This window comes from Anas platyrhynchos, chromosome 2, assembly GCF_047663525.1.
Source record: "Anas platyrhynchos isolate ZD024472 breed Pekin duck chromosome 2, IASCAAS_PekinDuck_T2T, whole genome shotgun sequence".
NCBI lineage: Eukaryota > Metazoa > Chordata > Aves > Anseriformes > Anatidae > Anas > Anas platyrhynchos.
Window position 1 is genome coordinate 44,797,503 of NC_092588.1, and position 22,561 is coordinate 44,820,063.

The window sequence follows — 22,561 nt, forward strand, 5'->3', positions numbered from 1 at the left end:
CAGAAGTCCCACTGAGCCTACACAGCCCTTATTTACATAGCAGGGGCCTGGGCAGTGTTTTATCAGAGATGGTTTGTATTTTATCAGCGATGGTTTCCCCTGTTGCAACTTCCTCCTTCCTTTCTCCCCCACAGATATACATCCCATACTCGCTTCTGCTTAAAAGTTTATTAATGCAAAAATAAAGTAAAAAATTTTCTCTTCCGGCAGAAGATGACAACCGTGGTTCCCATCATTTTGATGAAGACCTTCAGAAACCTTCAGGTGTGACTGTGCACCCTAATAGCCTGTTCCTCTTCTTTTCTTTGGCACGTGTGCAGCCACTGTGACAAAAACAGGACCTTTCACGTGGCGAGCTGGTCCACACACCTGCTAGGAGAGGGATCAGGTGAGCACGGTGCTACAAGGCAACAGCAAACAGCCTTGGATTGTTCCAGCCACCCAAAGGCAGCCAGCCCTGGCTGGCTATTCCCAGTCTATTGCAGCATGAAATTCGTGTGAGATGGACCAGAAAAGGTTGAACAAGTGACAAAGAGACTGCAATGAAGGTGACTCCCCTGAAAAACATAACCTTTCAGGTAGATGGTCCTTCTTACTCCATGTAGGCTACGGTGGCTCACCAGACGGGCATTCCAAGTTTGAGGACCCTCATGAAAGCCCCCATACCAAATATACAGGTGCTTGTTTCCTTCTTTGTCCTGGTTTTGTCTTCCTTTGGGATCAAACCGCACACTCTGGTTCACAAGAAAAGTTAAGTCCCATGGCAGAGGGAATAATCCACAGGCTGCAGCTTCCAGCTGTTGCTTAGGTCCCTCAGAAGGAGAAGATAATTACCTCTGTTGCTCCCAGTTAGGTAAAAACGGTCACCTTTACTATTAGCTTTAATAGCTTCCCCCCTCCCAGCACACCCTGGAAACAAGTTAATCTCTGCCACCTGAGAAGAGCGAGTCTCCGCACAGCGGTTCACAGCAGAGAAAAAAGCCAGTTCTTCCACTCCTCGAAGTGTCAGAGCTCACAGCAGTGCCTTTCCCTGACACAGCAGAACTACCGCCTTGGATCACAGGCTAAATTAAACACACAAATTACATTCTCCATGTAAACAGAGTTATACAGGGCTTAAATAGCGCGGTTTTATTTTACTGTTGGCACCAATAGGTACAGTAGTTCAGCCGAAGCCCAAGCCGCCCGTGATGTCAGTTGCTTTAATAGGCAGCGCTGACGCGACCAGCGTTCGCTCCCAGACGTGGAGTGTGCTGGTTTCCATGGGGAGGATGCTGACCGAAGAATTCCTACCACACTTCCTATCAGTTGTTTTGAGCGGCAAATACTGGCTCCAGGGAAAAAAATAAATGCCTTTTGGCATCCCAAAATTCACAAGATGACATCATCCTGCGCAGCATTTTTCTCTGCTGCTCCCCCCCGAGCGCGCACAACCTATCGAGAACTCTGCTGCAGATTCCTGCCAGCTGGGCTGTGTATTTAAGGAAGGGAAAGACATTCATAATTTCTGGCTTGCTTATTTGCCATGTTAGCTCCGCTACAACAGTTCCTCTCCAAGCCTGAGGAGCAAAGGGACACTCGGTCTATAGGATCTCCTAGACTAATTGCAAAACCTGACGGCAATTTCTTCCATCCCAAATTCCCATGCAGATTTAGACTGTGCAACCAGTCAGAATATCAGCAAAAGAAAAAGAGGGGACAAACTTGAGGCAAAGTAAAACTATGTGCAGAAGAAACAGCCAAATAAAGTTTTTTTTTTGGTTTGTTTAAAAAAAAATAGTATGCAATAAACCATATCACAATCCCCTAAACATTAAGGATTGTACTTCTCTGCAAAAATTTTAATCTGTGACCAGCATGCAGTACGATCCAGATAAGATTAAGAGTCATGTGACAGTCGAAATGGTGACTGCATCATTCTTTGCAAGGATTTTACAGCAGTCATGCGTGCTTGCTTTCTTCAGTCTGCACCTGCTGCTCTAGTCATACAAAAGCACAAAACCCAACTTCATGCACTGGAGTTAAGAGATTAACAGAAGACATCATTATCAAGACAAACTATCAACTCAAAACATACCAGTTTTCAGCTGAAAGTTTTTTTTTTAAACGAAAATTCAAGTTTTGCACAGAATTCATTTTACAGATTAAACTGTGACTGTGCCTTTACAACTGACTTCTATTCATTCTCTTCTTTCATCAAGGGCCATCTTTGAGGCCACGTAGATGGTATTAAACCTAGAAAAGTTAGGTGCCTACATGAGTCAGTCACATGCCCTTGTGGCCAAGAATGCCAACAGTATCCTGGGATGCATTCGGAAGAGTGTTGACAGCAGGTCGAGGCAGGTGATCCTCCCCCCTCCACTCAGCCCTGGTGAGGCCTCACCTGGAGTGCTGGGTCCAGTTGTGGGCTCCCTGGTACAGGAGGGACAGGGAGCTCCTGGAGTGAGTCCAGCAGAAGGCTATGAAGGTGATTAGGGGAGTGGACCATTTCCCTCATGAGGAAAGGCTGAGGAATCTGGGCCTGTTTAGCCTGGAGAAGAGAAGACTGAGAGGGGATCTTACCGATGTATATGAATATCTTAAGGAGTTGCATCAAGAGGATGGAGCCAGACTCTTTTCAGTGGTGCCCAGTGACAGGACAAGAGGCACAAACTGAAACACAAGAAGTTCTGTCTGACCATGAGGAAAAACTTTACTGTGAGGGTGACAGGGCACAGGCACAGGTTTCCCAGAAAGGTTGTGGAGGCCCAGAAGGCTTCTTTCTCTGGAGATATTCAAAGTCTGCTGCTTGGACCTGATCCAGTGAAACGTGCTCTAGATGACCCTGCTTGATCAGGGGCGTTGGACTGGATGATTTCCAGGGGTCCCTTCCAACCTCAGCCATTCTGACTCTGTGATATATCATATAGGCATGTACACACACGCGTGCACGCACTCTTCTACTTCAGGAAAACTAGTGTGAATTACAGACTAGCTTCTCTCTTTGAGCTTCTAATTATCCTTCAAGTTTTCTAACAGTATGGTTAAACCTGCCTAAAGATCTACTTCAGGGTAGGAAAGGATGAAACAGCTTCACACTTAGTTCATGTCTAGTTCCCAAATGACACCTAAAACAGACATTTTTTCCACCTATCCCACTCCCAGGATGCAGGAGGGAGGTATTCTGGCAAAGAACATAGGGTCCTGCTTTGCAGGTGTATCTCCATCTCCAGCTGTCCTATCTGGAAACCCATGCACGTCCAGAAATGCTTGTCCCTCCCCAGCTTAACCAGCAGGAGGTTAACAACCAGGTAGGCTGCAGTGCTCACGTACCTCCTCCCTTTTAAAGCCTTAATTTACAGCTCACGGAAGAAGAGAAAGGCTTCCTCTTGGGAACTCAGGAGCCACATTCCCAGCTTCCTTGTAGCCAGTACTTCGGGTTGTCTCAAGTGGTTGGAAACGTGGGAGCAGACCGGAACCTCCAGCATAGCCCTAAATACACCCTGAAATTTGGCATGGATTAGCCTTTTCCCCTGAGCTTCCTAGCAGTTGTGTTAGGCAACTTTTAAGAGCACTTCAGCCTTTCTGTTGCCATGCAGATGAGCCCAGTGCTCCACCGTACCAGCCAAGAGCTAGGGCAAAATAATTCAAGCAATGCTGAGCAAATCCTGTGTGATTTAGCCCATCTCCCAGTCTTCTGGGAACCAGTTTCCTGGCTGCTGTTCTAACCTTCCCTCAACTGCAATCTTTTAAGAAGTCATCCTCCCCAGTTAATTTCTTTTGTATAAGCCTCTGGAGTTCTCTCCTAATTGATGCAGCTCCTATCAGCTTCTTTGCTGCCCCCAGAGATCTGAAGCAAACAAACAAAAACCTCACAGTGAATGCTTCTAAGGTCACAGCTGAATTTCAGCAAGCTGCTAGTTTGCAGACTTGGAGTAACAGCCAAGAAGCGTGCAAGTCTGAGAAGAACATGTGATACTTCAAATCAGCAGTTGTAAAAGCTGCAAGTTTTCCTCTCTCCTCCTACTCCCTTTCCCTCTCACCAATAAAACATGAAGTTCAATGCCGAGGCAAACCTCGGGCTTTTTACAAAGGGTAAGGTTGCACTCAGAAGACAAAATGGAGAAAAGGAAAACGGCTAAAGACAAACACCTCTTTCTGCCTAATATGCCACTGAAACACTATAGAAAAATATCACTATCATCACAAGTCTTTGTTTCTTTTGAGGCACAAAGCAAATCCCATGAAACAAATTAAATTTGATACAAACTTGAGTCTACAAAACACAAACTCTTCTCCCAGGTTGGAAAGGAGGACAGAAAAATCAGGTGCTTTCTCTCTGTGAACTTCTGGGACATAATCCGACTCTCCCGGCAGAGATCCCACCCCGTGAACTCTACCTTTCGGATTGCACTGCAGAGCAGCAGGCTGTGATGGCTGCAGACTCCACAGTAGTTTCAGATGTTTCAGCTGGTCCAGGTAGCAGGACTGGAGGTGGAGGGGAGCTTAGGCAGAGCTGAATGGGGTTTCACCAATATGCTGAATATGAACTTTGATACTTCCATCAACCACCCTGGAAGTCAAGTGAAATCTACAGATTCTGTAGGTGAGAGACTCCACAAGTCTCTCATAGAAATTAGATCGTATATATAGAAAGAGAGAAGCAGTCTGTGTCACGGTCTGCTGATTTTAATAAGGATGATAATTTTAAAGAAACTGGACACTGCAAAAAAGGCTGGCTGACTTCAGAGATGTGAAGTTGAAAGTACTTCAGAAGATTATCAGCAGTTCATCCTGATGAAGAATAGTAACGCTGCTGTTCCACTAGAAGCTGCATTTGAACTATCTCCCCACACAGAAGAGATATTTCTGATCCACAGAAATACCTCTGTGTGCATCCTGGGAAGCTGCCAGCACATGATACTAGAAAGCTAGTACTGTACATGCTTAGAACTAACTACTCGGGCTTAAAACATACAACTGCTCAACAAAAATCAATCCAGCATGAAAATGTAGTGTTAAAACACATGTACATATTCTTAATAGGTTTAAAAAAAAAAAAAAAAAAAAAAGATTCTCCAATAAAGGTGGTCAGACAAAAGCGGAATATTTCATTAAAACTTATGTAAAATACAGCTACTTCATCTGACTGGGTGCTGGTGGGCAGGGGAAGGATGATGGGACAGGGAGAATATGATCCTGGAGGTGTGAAAGAAATGGGAAATTTTTGCCATCATTTTCTGTGCCTGCATTTTTTATCCTGTGACTTGACATTGCACTGATGGTCAATGGAGAAACGTCTGCCAAAGGTTAAAAGGCACAGAAATGTGGAATAACAAACAGATAGGGCTGTGGTGAATCATGGCAAGTCTGACAACAGCTTAACTTTACGGTAAGTCTATGGAAGAAAAAAAATAACACCATAAAAATTAAGAATATAGAGATTTGTTCATGTATGGAAGAGCAATTCACCCATTATTCCTCAATGACAGATTTAAAAAAAAACAGGAATATGAAAACAGTTGACAGACCACAAGGCCTCGATTCCCTAGAATAGAAAAACAGAGTCTTTGGCAAGGAAAAAGAAGAGAAAAACTAAACAAGAAAACTAAGTAGATAAATACAGATTAAGATAGTTACTGCCCTGTCAGAGAAAGCAGGGAATGGTGCTCTGTGAGCAGTGTTTTGGAGACTGCTGTTCTCAGACTAACCAACAGAAGAGACAAACTGCAATACCCAGGCACCATTCTACAGCGACACTTTTAAATGAATAGGAAGATACATTTTTCTCTTTGGTTATGGGGAGAAAAGGGTCGCAGTTCTCAGGAAACTTCACAAAATCAAGTATCTAGTGTTACAAGCCTCCTATTTCTGTTTTAAACCCATGAAGACCATATGCTGGTGGCAGTGTTTTTATTAGCAGTACCTGTGAAAAAAAGCTTTCATACCTCTGACTGCTTTTAAGATCAAACAACCTTTTTGAAGAAAACAAAACGAAAACAAAACTTGAGTACTGGGGGGGGGGGGGGGGGGATTAAACGTGGGGGTTGTTTTTTGTCTTGGTTTTCTTCTGAGGACACACACTCATTAATCATTCACCAGCCCATACACACATGGCAGCCTGCCTCTTTCAGAGCCGCTGAATTCAGGCCCTGTTCTCTAGAAGCCGTATGCCGTTGTACAGCATAAAAGCCCCAGAACTACGTGATAGTTGGGTGCCAGGTTAAGTTCAAAGCAAAACACAAATTAAAATGCAAAACACATTTCATATCAGGGAGTGGTGTACCTGTTTGCTGGAGAGGACTCACCTGAGTAAGTTCCCTACTCCAAAGCAGTGTCCCTCCCTGTTCCAGCTCTCACCCACTTCTTTGAACTTAAAAGTTACCCCATCAGAGCTGTACTCCCCCACTTACACAAAAGAACACGCTTACCTCTTCCTGACACCATCTTCTGTTTACAGTGAGGCAAAGGTGAGTAAAAGGGCCCTTTGTCCATCACTACCCAAACTGAAATTCGGCCAATAAAACACCCCATCTGTCCCCAAAGGGATTCAGGCTGCCAATAGCTACCCTAAAGTCATTAAGCAATGAACGTTCACCAGTCTAGAGTCTGCTCTTCTCTCCAAAGCCATGAAGAGAGCTGCAGAGCATGAATAAGCAGAACTAACATACCACTAAACACCTAACAGCGTTTGGCATCACCACACTCTTCCACATCTTGGGCAGAGGAGATTCAAGGGTTGACCTGTTGTCAACACCTCAAGACAACTAGGAGATGCCTAACTCACACCACACTTCAGCACTCTCCTGTGTCTGTGTCCTGACCATCCCAGAGCAGGCAGAAGGCTTGGTGGCACTGCACAACTGCCTCAGAGGCTGGCATGCCTTGGGACAGGAGGCAGGAACTGCTGCTGCACGTTGCAGCATCTCAGGGTGTCCTGCAGCTCCGCAGCTGCAAAGGCAAGTTCACTCCTGAGAAGACCTGCAGAGAGAGCCTTCCTCCGTGCTAACAGGATGCAGCGAGGCACAGCCATGATTAACAAATCAAACTAGTAGGAACAGGTTTCAGTAGGATGTTCATTCACACTGGTTCAAAAACCAGAGAAGGGATTTCTGACTCATTCCCACCAGCTGCCCCACCTGGGGAAGGCTCACACGATGAGGCCGTGTATTTCTTCATGTAAAAGACATTAAGAAAGCTATCGGTATTCTTAGGCAAGCAGCCGGACAGGGCACAAGTGATTACTCTGTATTAGTAATTGTACACCTTCACTTTGTGGCTGGGAGGCATGAGGTCACAGGAAGAGTATTTCCAACACCCCGGATATGTTACAACACGGCACACCCTGGAATAGGGTGTTACTTTCTAGTGTCTTAATAGAAGTATTTTCTTTATTACTTGCCTTGTACGAACACACAGATGGCAGCACTGATGCAAGAGCTATTTCCCTCCAAACTCTGGACAAAGCTGATTAGAAGAAAAATAAGTGGTAGGGAGGCTGATTCTTTTTTTTTTTTTTTTTAAAGTCATCATTTTGATTGACAGAAGGGAAAACCCCCTAACAGACAGGACAAGAGGGCAAATGAACCATCAGTTACAACGACAGAGATAAGGCACTAGAAAACAACAGTAAAGGCCCTGTTATGATTTGATTAAACATGGGAGTATCTAGGGCAAAGTAACCTCAGTGCTGCCAGCTCATCCCACAGTATTTCTTCTTTCACTGCATATGGTCACCAATACTAGTTTGGCCTCTGAAAGAAAAGGCCGTGCTCTGTAGATAAGAGTACAGACATGCTCATGTCTCGTACCACAGCCCTCCGTGCTGCTTTACCTGTACAGCAAGTTCAGGTAACCACATCCAGCTCCATCCAACTCCAAAGCATTGATCTGCACCCAGTACAAACTGTGGCCACGTAGCACAGGCACATACAACAGCCTGAACCTGGGCTCTTTAGAGTCAGAGCAGAGGACATCTGGGGCTTGAGCTGATAAAACCTCAACAAAGCTTTTGGTTTGAGCTCTATAGCCCCAGAACCTGACACAAGAAGGATCAGATATCACCTGAGGCCCATGGTGTTCAAGCCCTCTGACGGTGGTTTCAATCACTTTCAGTTATCACAGAATACGTGCAAGCAGCAGCCACGAACGCCTGCAGCTCCCCACACAGCTACCTCTGCACAGAGGACAAGAGGCATTTGTCTTGTCAAGAAGCAGCACAGCGAAGTTTAATTCTGCAAGATACCAAATTCAGATCATACAACAGCATTTTTCTGAGGTTACTACAGGAGACGTTTATCAAGGTAAAGATACACAGTGCTGCCTCTGCCTGAACTAGTGGTAACATTTGTTGTCAGCTGGAGGGTATAGATGATGCACACATTTCTGGAGTAGAAATTTAATATTAGGGATATAGTAACAGGAACGATATAAAGCTAGCTCAAACAGAGAGCAGGTAAGGCCTTGTTAGAAGTATCAGGTGTGAATTACGGGAACTTGAGGAGGGAAAGTAAAGGACACCCAAGCAATGCCTGTATGCTGCAGTGGTTTGCCATGGACTCTTGTGAAGTCTGCTCTCTTACAGCAAGGCAGGAGACTACCAGGACAGTAATTTTGATCCACTCTTCATATTGCATACACGTGAAGACCTCCTTTGTTTTAGGAGTCAGAAACACAGTAGCCATTTGTTTTTAATTACATGAGAATTGAACTTGATGCTACATTAACTTTAGCTTTTACTCTAAAGAGAAGCAGACTGGAAAGAGTATTCAAGAGGGAATGCTTAGACTAACAGCTGTCATATATGAGTCTTCTCTGACAGCAACAGCAAAAATTAACTTTATGTAAGTCACCCCCAAACGAAACAACTGGGGTAGTAGCTTCCCAGTAACAGGACTGCAGAACAGAGGTTCTGCTAATGAAATTTCACATAAATGTGAAATACAGCATTTTCTTTCTTTAACAAGGCTTTATTATATTTAGGTCTAATAAGTGTACCAAAACCCGATTTAGCAAATAGCAAAATAAGATTTACGTTACACTAGTATTTATATATGAGACTGATGACTTTGTGGTACTTAAACCCATAATCTCAGGGGAATAAAATCAGTTTCAACTTCCCTTTCTGCTAAACAGTAGCAACCAAAATGATGCTACGATCTGCTACTTTAAAATCTGGAGGGGAATGAAATTATTGTATTAAATATGAAAGAAACCTGGAAGGTCATTTAATAAATGTTTATGTTCAATGTCTAAGGACCTTTCTGGTAGGCAGTATAAGCAACAATGCCAACTGCACGTTTGTAGCTGATGTCTTACTTGACAGAAGTTTATAGTGAAAGTGTGCAAAAAAAAAATCAGCAGTCATAATCCAAAACGTACTGATAAAGGCATGTGAACTGTATTGTTGTAAGAAGACAAAATCCCACCTCTAAAACAAGATACTAATAGCTGAACCCCATAAAAACAGCTTGTCAACTGTTCCAGTGGTGTTTTCTGCAAAGATGGGAAGTTCTTGCATGTAAACGGAGGGCTGTGCCAGCTAGGCTATGGCCACAAGGCTCTGGCCAGCTGAACACCCAGCCTTTTGGTAGCAGCACATCCTGCTCAGATCCTGTCCATGATTCTGGAGCACTCCCACTGCCCAGCCTTCTCATGGCTTACCTCAGAGCAGATGCCCAGCCTGGCTCCTGAGCTAGAAGCATAAATGTATCAGGGCAGTCCCCAGCCTAAGAAGCCTTCTGCAGCAGCAACATGAAGCGTGTCCACTTTCGTGTGGGGTTCTGGATCCCAAAAGCATGCTGTGAGGCACTGCACAATGCAGCCTTGACAACTCACTTAGCGTTACCTTACAGAGCCCCGTATCATATTCCACAGCAGCATAAATTCATTTTTAGGGTATGGAAGATACCTCTAAATGCTTTTGGAGGTTAGCACCCAAGCACCTGGTTGCAGTGCTCTTCTAGCTCAGCCTTCACATCCTTAGACACATCTCTCCTTTCTCAGAGGCAAACTTATATTGCATGATCTGATACCTCAAGTTAGCCCTGAGCATTTCTGTGAGGTTCCTTTGGCAGCACCACTTATTTAGTATGTGCCTTTACTACGTGGCAACTTCTGAAGTTTTCCTGTATTTTTGTCTCATAAACGAGGAGTTTACAGCAGGGAACTTTCTGGAGATCGTTTGACAGCAAAATGTGTTCTGTCAACTAAACACACTCTTCCTGCATTAACACAAGCCAGGAAGAAAACCACATCAATGGCTTTTGCAATATCCTAGGGAACAGACTTTGAGTTTACATAGATATCAGCAAAATCAAGCCAAGCATGAACGAAACACGAAGAACCAGGAAACCCTGCCTTGCAGATCTTTGTTAAGTTCTTCACAAATTAAGAACCAAGCTTTAGTAAACCTCTTAAAAGTCCAGCCTTCTTCTACACCAACAACCAGTTTATCTTCTGTTCTTCCAGGAATCAGTGAGAATTTTAAAATGCACCATTCAGTCTGAAAGAAGAAAGGTGTTTCTCTGGCCATGGCACTGAAGCTTATGGAGTCAGGAGGTGTGGAAAAAGAACAGTTACTAAGCACATACACTATAAACTGCTTATACTAAAAAAGTTAAATTCATAGAATTTTAATGCCATGTACATTATGACGCTGTGTGCTAACAGACCGAAGCTTTTAAATATGTCTTAAAACATTTAACCTTCCAGAAGCCAGCTCCAAGGAAAAAGAGTGCAAGTTCCATCACCGAAATACAGTGCATCACTGCAGTTGCAGTACTGGTGCAATTAAAGCAAATCTCAGTCAGCTCTTGTACAACTCATCCCACCCTCATTACACCAACATCTAAAAAGAAACAGCAAGACAACTGAATTGATTAATCAATTGACAACTGGCTATATGGAAGACAAAGAGAAAGCACAGTACTAAGCACACACCTTTGCCCTGTAGCCATGGCTCTTAGAGTTTACACTTCCCAGCCTTTTACATTTTTGCATCTTAATTGTGGCAAGATAAGTACATCCCAATCAGACAGTACTGCTCTATTCAGCTTGTCAATAAGGACATTAAGCAGTGGGAAGTTATTAAAATAATTTCTTAGGAAAGCAAAACTAATTTGAAATTGTAAAATAAATATTGATCAGTGGTGCCATACCTACCTACTGGGAACAACGGTATTATTGCATCATCCAAAAAGGCAGGCAGCAACAAAGAAATGTCAAGGAGTGCCCTGCAGTACTGTTATGAATGCTCCCTACCTTTTAACACAGACATATTAAAAAAAAAAAAAAAAAATCTCCTCCAGCTCGAGTATGTAATTAATCACAACCCCCATTCTATCTGTGACTGATATTTCAGTGCATTTTCAAACTTCCATACTTTTGCTACCATGTTCACAGATGAAAAAGGCTGGCAATTTGTTATGCTCAAATTAAACCCGATTACATAGCCATGTTCTCTAAGCATGCTGCCCAATGACACACATCTATTTAGTACCCCTGGGAGTATATCAGTTTCTCTTGAGCTTCGTAGCATTATCAAAAGGTCATGGTCACCGATACCAGAGACTTAGCTTCACTCCAGCAATTAAAGTGACCAATGTAAGTGGTAGGTGATTCACTCTCTTTGAATTTGTATTTCAGGTTAACAACAACTTTACCTGCATAATGTACAGGGATTTCTATCTTTGGCCCTATGACGTAGTGGCCCTCCTCCAGGCTGTGAGCTGTGATTGTTGTCCACTGCCGACACGAATGAATCAGAAGGTAATCACTCTCTCGAAGGCCTTCTACAGTTTCTCCTGCAAAACAGATGCATTTTTTTTTTAATTAATTACATATAGAATTCGGAAAACTTCACAAGAAGTGTTTTATATTCTTATTACTGCACATTTTTCAGACGTTTTGATATTTAAAAATCCAATTAAGTTTAATTCTAAGCAGTATTCATTTTGCAGTGTAAGCATTTTATCTTAAGAGAAACAAACCCAAAACAACACAGTGCCTGCCTACAAGCACCACAGAGATGTACTCTTGTTTACTCAGCAGTGGCTCTCAGGCTACTTTTTCAGTTTTCTGCATGAACAGACTTTTCATATCCCTGTTTATGTCTGCCTATCTCGCTTAATACATATACTCGAGACTTCTTAACTTTCAGATAAAGGAAAGCTATAAATAAACGTATCAGTTATGAGGTTTTGGAGGTATCAAGAGGAAAGTACCTTTTTGTATGTTAAAAGATCAGCACCACACTAACCTATAGCCACCTGAAGCCAAACCTTGTTCATCACTACTAAGAAATTGGGTACCTAACCTGCAGATATAGAGATCTCAGCTCTGTCACAAGGTAGTCAGCTGTTCCCATATATCTAAAATGAATTAAGAGGGCTTATAAAAAAGATGGAAGGCAACTTTTTGCTCGGTCAGATAATGATAGGACAAGGAGGAGCAGAGGGGGAAATGTTAACACACCAAAGTCGAGATAAATGAGAGATAAATGCAACCCAGAGCCCCCGCAGATCATGCCTACCTCACCCCTGCAATGCCCCTTCTCATGCTCTGGTGCCTGCCAAGTCCATCCCAAGCACCACAAGACAGAGGGCTCTCCTTTATACCCATCTGTCCCAAATCTTTTGCATTTCCACAAGCACCTTCACCTCCTCTTCCAATGACTGCAGTGCCTGACCTGGACAACACTGCTTCACTTGGCTTTCCAGTGACTGCAAGGGCCGCGTTAGACTGTTCAAAGTACTAGATATACATACCAAGGATGATACAGGAACAAAATTTTATAGAGCAGGGGATACCATAGCAGAATGCTCTCCTGCATTCCTGGTCTTACACATACAGCCTACAGGACACCTTCCTCAAGGTGTCTTGAAAGCACTCACATGAACTTTCAGAAACACTTGGTAGACACTAACCACAGGCCAAGAATAACAAAGCTTTAAGGTTCATTTTTGCTCTCCCCCACCGACCCTCTGCTGTTGCAGACAGAAATAAAGCAAGCGGTTTAGCCCTGGCATCACATTTGGACAAAACCCATTCCCTTCAGCTGCTACAGCAAACTGCACTTCTTCCTCCCTGTCCTCCCATGTTTTTAAGGCAGAGGAAGAATCAGGCTTTCTGCCTCAAGCAGCAGACGTTTCCCCGCTCGGCCTTGACATCAGGAGAGAGGCTTCCCATTGTGCTCCTTCTGCCCACACCAGGCAATCTTTTCCCCCGCGTGTGCCGGTTACTGCACCCTCCATTCCTGCCTGATTTCATGCTCTCATTCTACCAAGAAACGCCCTCCTACACGAATCAAAACACGGCAGCTGGCGGGTGTGAGAACTGCTGGATTTCACGTCAGGAGAGACCACTGCCACCGGCTGCTCTGCCACCCGCGGACCGCCGGGTTCTGGCTGATTTCTGCAGCAACGTGGATGTGTGCTCACCTAAGGGCAGACCCGTCCCAGGGCTTCCCAGGCTCTGCTAGACCTTAAAACAAGTTGTTCCCATTTTGCACATGTGGGGCTTCAACTTAAAGAAGTGGGTGGGCAGCCACAAGGCACATGGAGCTCATCAGTTCCAGTTACTCTTTGCCCCATGGAGGTCCCATTTCCAGTTTTTCTCCTTTTTGACAGTGCAGCTTCCAACAACACAAGCACAGTCTTTCATGAGCTGGTTTCCAAGAGCTATTTGGGACCATGTCTCCACGCCAGCACCCTCACCATGCTGGGAGCATGGAAGGGACCTCAGAAAGCCTAGGGCAGAGTGACAGAAGGGCCAGGCAGCACAGGAAAGCTCTGCAGTCCCTCCAGTATCTGGAAGGACGGTCAGGTACTTGTTAGAGGAGTCACACACCCACTACAATTCACCAAATCACCTGCCTTTGAGCATCTTCTGCTCTCTGCTCACAAGGCGACTCTTAATAGATATAAAAAGTCTCCTTGTCTTACTGCAGCACAGTCGAAATTCTGGGGGAAAACACAATGATAATGATACATGGTGTTACTTCAAACTCCTGTTTCAGTTCAGAGACTTACGCTCCTGCTTTCTATAATCCATGGCAACAAGTAATTATTCCATCCCACAACAAAACAAAACCAATGACACCTAAGGGAAGAACTAGTATTTTACTAGTTTCACTGACAATGGTAAACAAATTTTGAAGAAAATACAAAGCATCTCTGGTATGCTTTTCCATGCCTTACAATTTGTAGTTGTAATTTCAGGCCATTACCTAAAGAAAGGCTGAATTGTACCAGCCAGGATTGCAGGGAAATAATTATAGTATGGGTCATCCTCCGAGAGTCTGAGAAAGACGTTCTCAGGAAAAACAACAACAAAAAAATACCCATTATGAAAAGGAGCTCCCAGCCGTGGCTCACAAGCCATGATCTGCTTAAGTGGTTACTCTGAAAACTGGGTGGGACAGGTGAGTCTAAAAAGATATTACCAAGGCAGGCCCACGAGTGACTACCTAATGAAGTCTGCAGCTGGAAGTAGCTGCATTTTTTTTCCTGTTTGAACCCTGGAAACCACAATTCCTGTTACAACAATCATTCGCTCACGCCGATTAAGTCGGAAACGAGTTCTGCACTTTGCCACGGAGCTGGAGCGGAGGAGGGGGGTGGATGCAAGCCTCCTGCACAAGGGCAGGTCTGTCAGTACCACGTCCCGATATCCTGTAGCTGTGGGTGGACCGGCTGCCTGGGGTGGCTTTAGAGAAAGATGCTCCTTGTAGGGATTAATGGACTAGCAAAACCACAAGTACAAGGAAGAGTCGAAAATGAATGAGACAACAGAGCGTGGCGGTGCAAGCTCTTCTGTTTTCTTCCGTTGACTTGCTCAGTGCCTTTAGACCAGTCTCCTCCCGGAGAGATGAACCTTTCAGGCAGGAGACGTCTCTGAAGCAGGCTGTGCTGCTCAGGTCCTGGCCCAAGCACAGCCCAGGCTTCGCCCTCTACACTTCTCTCAGCAAACCGTACCTTGCAAAACAGCCACACGCATCCAATCTGATCTTCCCCCGTCTCAGTAGCGCAGGTTATGCAAGCCTTTCATTAATCACATTTCAGCTATGTGGGAGAGAAGTCAGCAGCCTTCCCATCCACAAGCTGTGCAACTCGGTTCTCACCTATTCAACATCCTCCTACACGACTGCTTACATAAAGCCAGACGCCATGAGAAAATAGAGCACAGGCCACTCATCTTTAGTAACAGTTTTGTCTCTTATGATCAAATATGGATTAGCTGTATCTCCTCACCCTCTCCTCCCCACCCCGAATGCCTGCAATATAATTAAACCACTACAAAGAATCTACAGGCAAATACTTGAGTGCTTTTCTTCTCCCAAATAAAAGTCAGAAGCAATGAATTATCACATGCATTTCCCCACCCCTCCTCAAGTTCCCTACCTTTCCAAAACATGAGTCAACTTTATTCATAATAATGCCCGAGACTAAGAAACCCATGATTCGCTAACAGCGTGTAAATCCTAAATAAAGCATCGACACCCAACCGTGCCTTGCAATAAGAGCCTCACACCTCTGAGCCGGGAAGTTAGCCGGTGTTCCTAAACAAGCTGTCATCCTATAAGCGCTGCGACCGAGAGCAGGATGCAAGCTATTTCATCACAGATCACCTAAGCAGCATCGCAACAGCTGCTCATTTATTCATTCTGAATCAGGCGTGTTGCCATTTTTAGTTATATAATTGGCAAAACTTCATTTCCGCACAGTTCCTGAAAACCATAAATACTGCAAAGCATGCTGCTGTTCAAAGGCTACTGCAGAGGGAATGCTGACCACGGAAGGAAAATTGTTCACATGTTGGTACAGTTGAAAAACGAAATAATAATAATAAAAAAAGGTAATTGCTTAATCTAGATTCCCATGCTTATTAAATACCACCTACATTAAATGCCAATACACCTTTCATAATTCTTTCCAGTTCCAAAACGGTATCATCCGCGTTTGCCAAAGCTTGGCTCTGTCACTGTAAACACTCCAATCTCAGATGAACAGTTAAAAGCTGAGCTATCCTGCTCCTGGTCTTGCTACAATCTACAAGTTCAGAGACGAATTTCTGTTCTCACTTGCAGTTTTTCAGAACCAGATGAGGAAACAGTAGCTGGCTACGTGCTGGGCCTGACCTTGTACGCGGCAATGCTGCGGCACACAAGGAAGCACCGACCTCCCTGCAAGCTGTAGCAACCACTTACCCTCTGAGGATGTGCACTTTTATTTCCTTTGGCATTTCCCAATTTCTAAATGTTTAGGGTAAAGGCTCTGAGGTAGAGCTGAAGACCCTCCAGTTTTGAAGGGTCTGAGCACCCCCATCTCTTCTTCACCTCCCTCTGGATCAACAACGGGCCAAGCTTTAAATAAGTCCCATAAAAGAAAATTCACCCTGGTTTCACATAGTCTCATTTGCCAAGGATAGCAGTTACTTTTCAACACTAACCACTAAAGAAAAATAAAATAATGAAACAAATGAAAAACATCAAACAAAAAACACCAGGAAAAAAAAAAAAAAAAAAAAACTTTTAGGGTTCTCATTCTAGTATTGAGAGGCTGACATTTAAGTCACTGCAGAATGTGCAGAGTACCATGACTCATTCACTCACAGAAACTACACTTCTAAAAATAAGCAGCAATCTACACGAATATAAACATTTTTATAATGCCACACACTGCCATCCTGGCTGGGAGTTGACATCACTCCCTTTAAAACACAAGCTTTTCATCTGGAGGCATGAGAATAGCAGGTAAAGAGCGATTCAAAGAAAGAGGAAGTCCATGCAAGCAAGCTTCCAGCAACATAACAGATAGCATTTACACATGCCAGATGAACTGGATACCATCAGCTCCTGCCAGGAAGACGGTTACGGAGACATTCCTCTCATCTCATTCATCACAGAGGACTGTAAAGCGAGCTTAATGCTGTCCCTTGCACATTAGTTCAAGCATGCAGAATCTGCTCTTCCTGGAACAAAAAGGCTTACAGAAAATAGCTCATGACAATCTTAAGATCACTTCTGTGAAATAGGTGGTGAAGAAGATGCCTGCTAAACCCCAGGGAAAATTCATCAAGACTTAGTGCCATGTGTTTTCATTAAGTGTGAACTCCATCTGCATCCAGGTAACAGCTGCTGTACAATTAAGTGCATCACCCAGGCTGCCTTGGTCAGTTAAGTAGGTGGTGGGTTTTAATTACCCCATCTAATGTTCCACAATCACATAACATAACATTATACAGGAAAATCTCAGCAACATTAAAAATCACTTCAGTGGGTGCTCAGCCAGGTAACTACAAAAAGACACGCAAATGAGCAGCTTCAAGTGTCTCCCGCTGGAGCTTGTACCAGCAATTGCTAGGACAGAGGGGTTAATTTGAGGAAAGCAAAGAGGTGGCTGCCTGGTGAAATGTGGTTAATGTTAGGACTTGACGATCTTAGAGGTCTTTTCCAATCCAAATGATTCTATGAAATCACTAGGAAGACCTGTGGCTAATTTCATGAGAGACTAGCAAATAAGGCTTATTTTGCCACAATTGGAAGCTAACAGAAAGCAGAATGATTAGAAACTGGAAAAAAAAAAAAAAAAAAAAAAAAGAAGACAGGTGCTTATTTATTTATCATGCTATTATAGCACTGAGGAGCATTACTTGCATGGTATCTGCTGCACTGGACAAGCAGAAGGGACTCCTTCCCTGGCTGAGGGCCAAACAAGAAGCCATGTGTTAATATACACCTCAACTTTATCCTACAGCACCACGGAAAAACAAAGCATAGCTCCAGCCAGGATAAAATGAAATTATAATCCATTGTTATTAAAAAAAAAAAAAAAAAGAAAAGAGAGAGAGAGAGAGAGAGAGAGAGAGACCATTATTGACTTCATGGCTCTGCACAGAGATGTTTCAGGTCAGAGGGAGGTCACCCTGCTAGCACAAATAGAAATGCCAGCCCTGCTTTTCCACTCCAAAAGAAAGAATCTACAATGCTGTACGCCAGTCAACTAGTAAAAGTTGTCTTGTTTTTTGAAAAGGCCAACTTGTGTTTCTGCCAATATTTGCTAGTCACATAGCTCCTACAGAGGCAGCATCCTAAGATGAACTTGGTTTCTTTTTAAGTCATTGGCAGATTCACAGCAGGTAAAAGCTGCAGCTCCTCCCAGCACACAAGCACAGTGCTTCCCACTCCAAAGATGGTTTAAATACATGCAATGGAGGAAAAATAAAAGAAATGAGACATGACAACTCAAAAGACGAACTAAACTACATGCTACTGGTTATCCAAATACCTACAGTGCTGTGGTGCATGACGATCTGAAGGCAGCTGTCATCAGACCATCAAGGTGAGGAGCGAAACAAGTGAGCAAATGTCCTCTTTGCTTCAAAAGCACTGACTTCACCTGAAGTCATCTGATGGTCATGCAGTTTCAGACAGACTGAAGCTGTGCCAGCACATGGGACAGATCAATCCAACCTGCAACCTACCACAATGCTACCACAGCATATATTCTTTCATCCCCAACTCTCAGTCATATTACTTTACTGGAACAGGTGCCTCTTCTCCTACAGTTAAAGCTTTCTTCTTTTGTAATGCTGAGTTTGGTCTTTACATTTAGGGGAAGAAACAGAAACTCCTTGTTAAGTCTGAATATTCAAATTAGGATAATGACATATACATACACATATATAGTTATTTAAATACCAGATCATGCAACCTGCTCACCAAAATACTCCTCATGGCAAATAACTTCTATCTGAACTTTGAAGGAGGGTTGGGGAAGGAAATCAAACATTTTGTTTTCTGTGTGCTGCATCATACTCTAGCCTATCTGTTGGGAATACACCTATAGGGACATATCTCAATGTCAAAGAGCAGTAAGTGTTAAGTTAGGGTGGTTTGCTTGCTTTAACTTTGGCAGTGTATTTGGTTACTGAGTCAAATCTCAATGAGCTGTTCAGCCTGCCAGTGCTATTCTTTCCGCAAAAATAAAACTTGTCTAAATGTAGGTCAGAGAAAAAAAGTTCAATAGGATGAGAACAACGTCTGAATTTTCCATTTTGAAGCAGCAATAGGGTTTTGTATGGAAAAATTTCACATCCTTCTAATTTTTCTTAACAAAGGAATGAAAGAAAACCTCACAACTATTTTGGTACATGAAGAACTCCACTTTTAACAACAGTAGCGAACAGGAAATCTACAAGGATTGAAAATGTTACTTTTTTTGTCACTATGACTGAACAGAGGCTTGGAAGAGTTACTGTTGCATTAAATGTGTAATGGAAGAAAAGTAAAAGAGCACTGAATTGTAGAGAACACTACTACTGGGAAAACAAAACAAAAACACACCTTCCTTGAAAGCCTCTCCATGTTATCAGTCTCACTTTGTCATTCCATACAGACATCAAAAAAAAAAAAAAAAAAGAAAAGAAAAAAGTAAGAATTATCTAGCTGATCAGATAAACTTCTTTGTTTAAAGAAAAGCAAAACAACGTGCATGGGGGTGGATCATGTGTAATCTTAGACTGCCAGTGACTTAGAAGAGTAAATATTGTAGTTTTTGGGAGCAAGGTGGAGAAAAAACCACACAACAACAACAAAAAAACACATTAACATTTAATCATCTCTGGGATATAAAGTGTAGTATACTAAATTTTTAATTTAAAGTGGGTCAATTCATTAGGGAAGCCTGACTGTGGTCTCATCTGTGTCTGAGCACAGTGGATGGGAGTAGAGGTCTCTGTCCCCAGCTGCACAACCTTCTGAGCAAGCAACACAGAGATCTGGAATAAAAATTGCAGTTTTATCAAGGACTGTTGATAATCAACCTCACTTTTCAGCTTTCTTTCTTAATTTGCTGAGTAGTTTTGAAGATGTTTCTGTTCAACTGTTTCATCCCAGCAACACATTCATTTGTGCTGGTTCCTGTTACATGGACCAAGCACTATTTCTGTCATGATTCAAATTCCTATCAAACCCCTCTTTCTCAAAAGAAATACAATGCTGATTTGAAGTGTCGTCAACTGAACAGATCCACATCTTCCAGCAGCTCTTCCAGGCTTCCCCTGACAGCACAAGACCAGCATGGCCCGGTACCAGCAATGATGCTTCCCTCAGCCTCGGATGGTGGATGAAGGGAACCTGTGTTCGTTTCACAGGCAAGGCACAAATAAGCCAAGTGCTCAATGAGCTGAATGCCAAGTAGTGCCTGGTATCCATAATCCCAAACCCAATTTTAGCAAAGGCCACGAAGCTCAAACACTGTGCTTGCTGCCAGGGAGGCCATGGAGGGAGTGCAGCAGGCCAAGGCCCGGCCCTCAGTCAGTGCTCCCAGCACACCGCTCCTCTGCAGCACAGTCAGACAGCTCCGAAGCTGTCCATGGCAGGCTGCACACACAGCACGGCTGGGAACAGGCCACAAAAGTCTCTCTGTCTCTCTCTTAATGCTGGATCAACCTGGCTTCAAGCACCACAACACACAGCATCAAGGTGAACATGCACCGCACAGCGATGCTTCTCTGTGGGAGGACAGGCGCTGCATCTTCCTGCTGCTTTAGGACAAGCTCCCCAGAAGTTTTGCTTTGGCTGGAACAACTGTTGCTGGCTACAGGCAGCTGAATTGCAACAATTTTTGGCGGTGTCCCAAGAACAGGGCATCCAGTTTGCCTCACTGACCCTACCTGCAAAGCGAGGGGCAAGGACAGCCTTGCCCTCAGACTGCCCAACCACTTCTCGCAGCGCTTCCTGCGTTTCTGTAATCCCTCAGCCTCACAGCACTGTGATCAAACACTGCTTTGGGTGACCATTAAATATTTCACAATCAAGAGAAAGGAGATAAGGCTTTGCTTCTGCAATTTCCAATCCCTCTGCAAAAGACAGATACAATCAAATTGCTTCAATCCAACTGATGCTGAACTCAGGCTATCATCCACTAATACCCCAAAAGAGAGCAGAGACTCCCATCCCCCTATTCTTTTTATGCCTGCCAGCTAGAAGACAGATTTATTTCTTCAGGATTAGCATTTTGCTATTGGAACAACTAGATATACCAGTACCGTTGCAACAAATCAGCATAAACCATAATCTTGTTATAAGGCTACGGGACAGATTAATCCACTGAAAAATCCAGTTTGTTCCAATACAAGCTTTCCTCTAGCTGCAAATGCAGAGAGACATCATCTCAGAGAGTCTCAGAAAACCTGTTCGACCTACTGCAGGGAAGAGGAGCACAAATACTTCAAATAAACACAAAGCTGAACGCTGGTGGCACTGCCGTTGGTGAGGAATGCTCCACTGACTTCATCACTCCCACAGATTGAACCTTGGCATCGTGCTTTCTTTGTGTTCAGAAAGAACCAGTGGAAAAAAAGAATAAGGGTAACACCACAGATCTCACCGAGTTTTGTTTGCGTTTGTTTCAAGCCTTCAGAGCAAACATCCCAGAACAAGAAACCTTACTTTTTATGAACTGCAGCCAAGCAAGCCAAAGCACATCTTTCAACACAGCCTGCTCTCCACCCCCACACGGGGGAAAAAATAACAACAAAACAACACTCAGAACAACAATTTCTTCACATGTGCATTCCAAAACACAGTAACTTTCTGTCACTATCGTAATTACTCTTATTAATGCTGAACATCAAACGTAACTGTATATTTGTTGTATCTGCATCACAGATTTAGCTGTAAGATTGATCCAACAGAGCAGCCCATTACCCTGATTACTTATGAACTACTGTAGAAAGCCTCAGCAATTCTTTAAAATGCTCTAATACCCGAAAACATGTGGAATAGTGCTAACTATTTATCATTGTATTTTAGACTTGAAGGGAAAAAATGATCTGAGAATTACCCAATTAATTAAAAAGCAAGATTCTTATGGAAGAAAGTTTTCTGTTTCTGAAGTTACCTAAGATCACAAATCTGAAGCTGTAAGACTAAGAGCAGAGAACCCCGCTTTAACTACACTTAAAACATTCACAGGTTAATAGTACTGAGAATGAAAAAGCTGAACAACTTTTCACTGCATGCAAGGCAGGCTCCAGCCTACTTTAGTGTTAGTATAGAGAGAAGGAGACAGGAATTTAAACGTAGACATAACATTTAGTTTATTTTCCCTTTTTAATTCTCATTGACAAAGGAAAGGAGATTTAAAACACTTGCTTTGCAATCAGGGCAATCTAGAAATTGAGACCCCAAACAGCAACTTTCACAAGCGATCTGATCAGTATGGTTAAGAGAAGGACACCACTACCTGATCAAAAGCAAAGCACGGCAGCAATGGGACATCTGAGCAGCACGGTGCCATCCAAAGCAGCTCCTTTAAATACCTCATTGAGAGAGCTGAGGTTTTCCTTTACTAGAGGCAAGCACTCCTCATGCTAGAAAGCTCCTGCTCGGAAGCATCTATAAATATTGAGAGGGCCACTGGAGGATACACTTCCAAGTGCCTGTTTAACATCGGCTGCCTAGTTGGAGAAGCTTAATACTTAGAGGTGGGAGGTCAGCATTTAGCATTGCACTACGTGCTTTCACTGGCTTCCTATTTATTTCCAAGTACAGCAACAAAATGGTTGCTTTAATTGA

At 43.4% G+C, this 22,561-nt stretch overlaps 1 protein-coding gene across 2 annotated transcripts in view; it reads right to left on the reverse strand.

Annotated features, from left to right (window-relative positions):
• The window catches only part of GAREM1 (GRB2 associated regulator of MAPK1 subtype 1), a 101,138-nt gene that overhangs the window by 66,412 nt on the left and 12,165 nt on the right, over nucleotides 1–22,561 (reverse strand). For both annotated transcript variants that reach the window (XM_027452172.3, XM_038174002.2), the window contains one exon: nucleotides 11,643–11,783. In XM_027452172.3, coding sequence (XP_027307973.3) covers nucleotides 11,643–11,783 — 141 coding nt within the window. Of the gene's footprint in view, nucleotides 1–11,642; nucleotides 11,784–22,561 lie in introns of those variants that run through there.